This window comes from Dendrobium catenatum, unplaced genomic scaffold (assembly GCF_001605985.2).
Source record: "Dendrobium catenatum unplaced genomic scaffold, ASM160598v2 fragScaff_scaffold_133, whole genome shotgun sequence".
Classification (NCBI taxonomy): domain Eukaryota; kingdom Viridiplantae; phylum Streptophyta; class Magnoliopsida; order Asparagales; family Orchidaceae; genus Dendrobium; species Dendrobium catenatum.
The window spans coordinates 3,339,245-3,345,244 of NW_021318595.1; the positions used below are offsets into that span (position 1 = coordinate 3,339,245).

Genomic DNA, 6,000 nt, shown 5'->3' on the forward strand with positions numbered 1-6,000 from the left:
TGGTCACATAAAACGTAGGCCTTTCGATGACCCGATTAGAAGCGTAGATGTATTAGATTTAACCTATGTTAAGAAACATAGAGGTATACCTAAAAAGACTGCATTAGAAAATATTAGAAATTACATTTTTTATTAGATTTAAATGAGAATAAGACTCTTAACAAGACAATTAAAAAAAAAAAAGAAGATTTGGGTAGATGACCACATATAATGGGATAAAAGCTTGATGTTGGTGTTGTATAGCTTATTTAATTACTTAAATTGTAGTGATATATTATTTCTTTATTCATGAGTGAAAGATACTTTTCTAGTTCTGATATCTTATTTGCATAGTTACACCTCTTATTCCAGAATTTTAAAGTCTCGTTTGGCTCCATTTCAAACCGAAAATGAACAACTTTTAGTATGACTAAGTTGAATCCATAGTATGCTCAACTCAGCTCTACTCCATCACCGTCATATTTCTAAAGCATATTAAACTCCTAATATGAATATTATACCAGCAGTATCAAAATAGAAAAAAAAAAGATAATATAAACTTTAAAACTAGACTTTAGATATAAAACTTTCAGGTCCATAAAAATCTTAAAAATTCCTCCTATAGGTTTATTATTTAAGGCGGAGCATCAACGTGACAACGGAAATAACACTCCTTAAACATTTCAAAACATAAAGCGTGAGTGTATTTCAGAGATTCCCAACGAGAATGATTGTTAAAATAGGGAAGAATGCTATTCTGAACTTAAATCTAAAAATTGACTTTCTTTGCCCCATTCTTTTTGTTTTAATCCAATGCATCAACAGACCAAGTTTGCCTTTACAAAAACAATTCTTTAAAGGTGGATTTTAATCTGGCCACAGCCATGTATGTATGATGACAATTTTTCATTGGAATTGGCAAATGGATAGGTCTCGGGATTAAAATGAGTAATGATACATCTGCCTATTAAACTAGTCTATTATTCTAACTTGCTATTGCTTTATTTGTTCAAAAATTCAAGATGTTGGTTTTTGTAAAAAATTGTTAAACCGGTCCATAAGGGACCAGTCCAGCCAGTCTAGGAGGGACCGACCCTCGTGTACAAGAGGCAAAACAGGTGATTCCCGCCCCCCTTTGGAGTGGGGGCTAGGTCAGAATTTAAATTGGAAAGAGGGGGGTGGCTAGGAGGGAAAAGGGATGGGCTGTTTTGAGATTTTGCTATGGATTAATGTATGCTTTAAGAAGATTGTTTCTCCTAAGGTTAGAGCTTATGCTTTTTTTTGCTGAATTTAGGTTTTCTTATGTTGTAAGGGCTGCAGCTAGGGATTTGGGAGAGTCAAAACTTCCCTCTCCAACAAGATCCAATTGTATCATGTTTTTTCTCTCCATAGTTCTTTCAATAAAAATTATTTTTTGTCATTCTTCTTCCCAAATTTTTATGTTTCGTTTGCTGATTTTTTAAAAAAGTGCAACCACTTTCTATCAAAAATTTCCCGAAAAAAGAAAAGAAATAAAAAATGATAATAATAAAGGCAAAAGGCTAGAAAAAAAAAGGAGTTGAAAAAAGAAATAAAGCTTCTTACCGAGATGGAGGTTCAGCATAAGTAGAATAGTCTTGAAATACATCTGAGATCATTTCACCACCACCTGGCCAAGAAGTCAATAGAATTAAATAATTAATAATACGCATTGTATATAGAATAGAAATTGATCGAGATGTATGGTGAAGAGTAAATGCTCAATTGAAACACTAATATTAAAAATTTTATTTACCTAAAAACGGTGGCATGGAAGACAGAAGGTTGCTTTTACCATACAAGAATCCAATGCCTGTAGGCCCACACATCTGAGATATGATTGTCACGTTCTAACAGTCACCCTCAAAGGATGAACTTAAAAGACTGATGACAAGAATCAAAATAGGACAGCATAATAAAAATAAAGGGGAACCTTGTGAGATGATGCGACAAGAAAATCAACATTGAGCTTTTGCACATCCACCATCATATGCGGAACACTTTGACAAGCATCAAGAAGAACCCTTGCGCCCACCTCATGAGACCAAATGACAATATCTTCAATAGGAAGAACAGAACCTGAACACAGTACAACATTACTCAGATTGTATCCTCATTTATATTATTTTAAAATTCCCTTTCACCAATAATCTTTTCATCTAATTATGCCAACATTTGCAGCATCAGTACGATAAAGCTTGTAAGTTATAATTCTCCAGGCGAAATAAAAGTTGAAACGAAAATTTTGTCCATACAATGATCATTCTCAACAGATCTTACATCAGATCTGAAAAATTGTTTTAATATTTAATACAACCTAATGTATTAATTACATAATACATGAAATATGATATAAAAGTCTACAAAACATACCAATACAAGAAAAATGACAATTAAAAGTGTTTATATTCTCTCATTCTAGAACCTATAGAGCGGGTATTATGTGAAATTATTAATAACAATATCAACCTACCAAGTGTGTTTGAAACATGATGGGTAACCACCAGCTTAGTTTTTTTTGATAGGGCCTTCTTCAACTGTTCAATATCTGGAACTTCACCTGCTGTCAAACCAATATATTTCAAAGAAGCACCCTTTTTTTTAGCAACCATTTGCCATGGAACAATAGCACTGTGATGTTCTGCAACTGTAAGGAGAATCTGAAGGAAAATAAGCATCATAAAGGATAAGTAAGAATATTTACAAGGAATAGAGGAGGATGTATATCAAACCGAGTATTTCAAAAAAAAAAAAAGCAGTAGATAACAAACAAGGAACGGTCATCTGTTATAAAGCTTATTCTTGGGCAGGGGGGAAATATCTTTGTAGAAGAAAAAAAAACTAGAAAATTCAGGATCAAAGGAATGCAGCAAGATGGGTATGACAATACATTTGGAAATTTTGGCTTTTAGGTCCCCAGTAACAGAGAAAAAGCTAATGATGATGAGTAGAGTTATCAAGTGGATAGTTCAAAATCTGCAAGGAATTTAATGAATCGAACACATGCATAAACAAATGCTCAATAGCATTTCAAAGAAATACTCAAAGATAGAACAAGGAACACGGGAAAGCATACCTCATCACCAAAGCCCAAGTTTAAGTCACCCCATGAATTAGCTACTAAATTGATAGCTTCAGTAGCATTCCGAGTAAACACAATCTCTGTGTGATCTGATGCATTAATGAAATCTGCGATTTTTTCTCTGGCATTCTCATATGCAGTTGTCGCTTTTTGACTAGCAACAAACAAAATGACAAGAAGCAAAAAATTATAAGGCTTGAACCATGAAAACATTAACAAAAAACTGGGGTATAACAAAAATGTTTGCCTAAGAACTCATGTAGCATGGAAAGTACAAAAAATATGATTTTTTTTTTTTTTAACGTTGTTCCGGACAAAGTTACAGTGATGGTCAAGAGTACTTTGGCCCTTAACATAAAAAATTTCACAACCAAGAGGCTCTAAAAGTGCGGCTACAGAGAAATAATAATATAAACCTCACCATTATCATTCTACAATATGGCATTTTTTAATATCAAAAGAAATATAAGATGATGCAACATGTACAAACCAGTTAGTAATAGATAACGGTCTTCCTATGAAGGGAAATTTCCAAAAGACAATTATGACTACCAAAGCAAACAGTTCAAGATTATTTGTAGGACAGTTGATCTTTACAAATTAATCATACCTTTTGGGCTTGTGAATGATCCGAACTTAGGACATGCCTTCAAGGCAATAAGCATATACATTTCAATCTAATATCACGCTAGCTCAATTTATTCTAGGTTGGTGCGATTTGAATTTGATATGAGTAGGGCATGTCTCGTTGATTTTGATCCAAGCTCAGAAAAACAAAAAGTTGCTCCAATTTTCAAGCAATCTTCAATTTTCTAGTCAATTTTATAAGCTATACATACATCCGTGGACATCGTGATAATTAAGCCAAATATAATTTAGTTTTCCATCATCAAAGTTTTGTTTAATTATTCAACATGAAGCATTTATTCCACTAATAACCACATCAAAGAGAAGTCAAATAAATGGTGAAGATGAATTCAGGTTAACATAGTGCTTAGAAAACAATCTTCATCGACAACATAATAATTGTGAGATATTGCAAAAAATAACTATACTCTAATACATCTAGAAAATTTACAGTTTTAGAACATGCATGTTAGGCATCATGTGCTACGTAACAATAGAGAAAAATTAGGGAATAAAACTCATCAACTAGTGACATGACTGTGGCCTATAGATAGGTTAGTGGGCTAGGTAGTAAACACAATCTAGTAGGACAACACAAACAACCTAATTGGGGCTGGAATGCATACCTATCAAAAACCAAACTATTCTATCGAACAACTAGAATAGAAATGATCAAAGAGGTATAATATGTCAATATACATATCAAAATTTGATGTGACATCAAAATCAACAACAGCAAAAATATGTGAAAAATGATAAAAGAAATAGGCTGAAATTCGCATTATACATGGAAACTAATATATTCATAAAAGGGGCACCCAACTGATTTATATTGCATGTTTCAGGGCAAATAATATAATAAATAAATAGGCTTTCATTCTATGGCCTGACTACCAGTAACCTTATCTAAAGTCTAATTCATAAATCCTTTAATTGAATTCATCTATGATTCTTTAGCATTAGTAGCTTTCAAAATTTAACTAGTTCAGCCTTTTTCAAAACTTATCATCCATGCTTATCAAGATCGTATGAAACCCTACGGCATTTTTTTAATCTTTTCTCGTGCCCCAATATGCATTTGAATGTGATATTAGCAATAAAAAGCCTTTTTTTTTTTTTCTCTGCAACAGAAGCTAAAGCATTAAAAAGAAAAATACAGTTCTGCTATACCTTAAATAGTGAACTCCACGATGCACGTTAGAGTTAGAAGACTCATAATAATCTTTCAATGCCTTCAGAACGTAATTTGGCTTCTGAGAGGTCGCAGCATTATCTAGATACACCAGATCACGGCCATTAACCTTCTGCAATATCCAATATAAGCTCAATATAAATCTCTTCCGAACTGAAGAAACTTTAAATCGTCCAAAAAACTTCAATAACGACTCTCAAAAGATACGAAACGTGCAAAGCTTAAACTTCAGATCAATTCAACATCAAAATGAAGATATTTATCGCATCAAGAACTAATTCTGACCAAAGAGGCCATATAAGAAAAGAAATTCCATCGAATTACTGTTTACCTGACGAAGGATAGGGAAATCGGACCTGATGATTTCTCCAAGAGAAGTCGACTCCGAGTGCTCCAGCGGGGCAAAGGCGGTAGTCGAGGCTTTGATAGAAAAAGAGGATGACCGCCGCCGAGTCTGGAGTCCAACGCCTGAGATATTCGGGTTAGGGTTAGAGTTGGAGACTGATAAATTAGGGTGGAGATGACCTTGAGATTTGGAATTGGAGAGGAGCTTCGATACAGAACGGTGACAAGAAGGTAAGTAGCAAAGGGCGGCCATTTGGCTTCCCGGATCACTGAGATCGAGTGGTATGCCGTGCTTCTGGTCTGGTTGAGGGCATGTACTTTATAGTGGATGCACAACTCGATTTCAACAACTAAAACGGATTTGTTTACTTGCATATCTACAATATTATTATAAATACCAGTATTATTATAGCCTATAATTCGTACTAAATTAAATCTTAGGCTTAAACTTCATTTGTTTAACTTTCTTAATACTTTCTAAATCAATTTTTAGTACAAAATTTATTTAAAAAAAAATTTATAAAAAATTATTTTAAAAAGCAACAAAAAAATATCTCAAATGAAATAATTTTAGATAGCTTTCTTACTATTTTCTTAATCATCTTTCTAGTATAAAAAATTTTTGAATTAATTTTTTTGTTTAAAAAAAAACTATTTTAGAAATTTTTTTCAAATAAAACCTTAATTATATAAATGGTATTTATATTTTTTAAAAATTAAATTCTAGCCATGCATCTTACTTTTATTTTAATAGTTA

At 32.8% G+C, this 6,000-nt stretch overlaps 1 protein-coding gene across 1 annotated transcript in view; it reads right to left on the bottom strand.

Annotated features, from left to right (window-relative positions):
* The window catches only part of LOC110114621 (cysteine desulfurase 1, chloroplastic), a 28,120-nt gene extending 22,571 nt beyond the window's left edge, over window positions 1–5,549 (bottom strand). Inside the window, exons 1-7 of the mRNA XM_020847554.2 lie at window positions 5,230–5,549; window positions 4,877–5,010; window positions 3,074–3,233; window positions 2,471–2,657; window positions 1,931–2,076; window positions 1,754–1,826; window positions 1,564–1,627 (exon numbers count right to left, since the gene is read on the bottom strand). Of these exons, the coding sequence (XP_020703213.1) occupies window positions 1,564–1,627; window positions 1,754–1,826; window positions 1,931–2,076; window positions 2,471–2,657; window positions 3,074–3,233; window positions 4,877–5,010; window positions 5,230–5,496 (1,031 nt within the window). The 5' untranslated portion in view covers window positions 5,497–5,549. The remainder of the gene's footprint in view (window positions 1–1,563; window positions 1,628–1,753; window positions 1,827–1,930; window positions 2,077–2,470; window positions 2,658–3,073; window positions 3,234–4,876; window positions 5,011–5,229) is intronic.
* Between the last annotated feature and the right edge of the window lie 451 nt (window positions 5,550–6,000).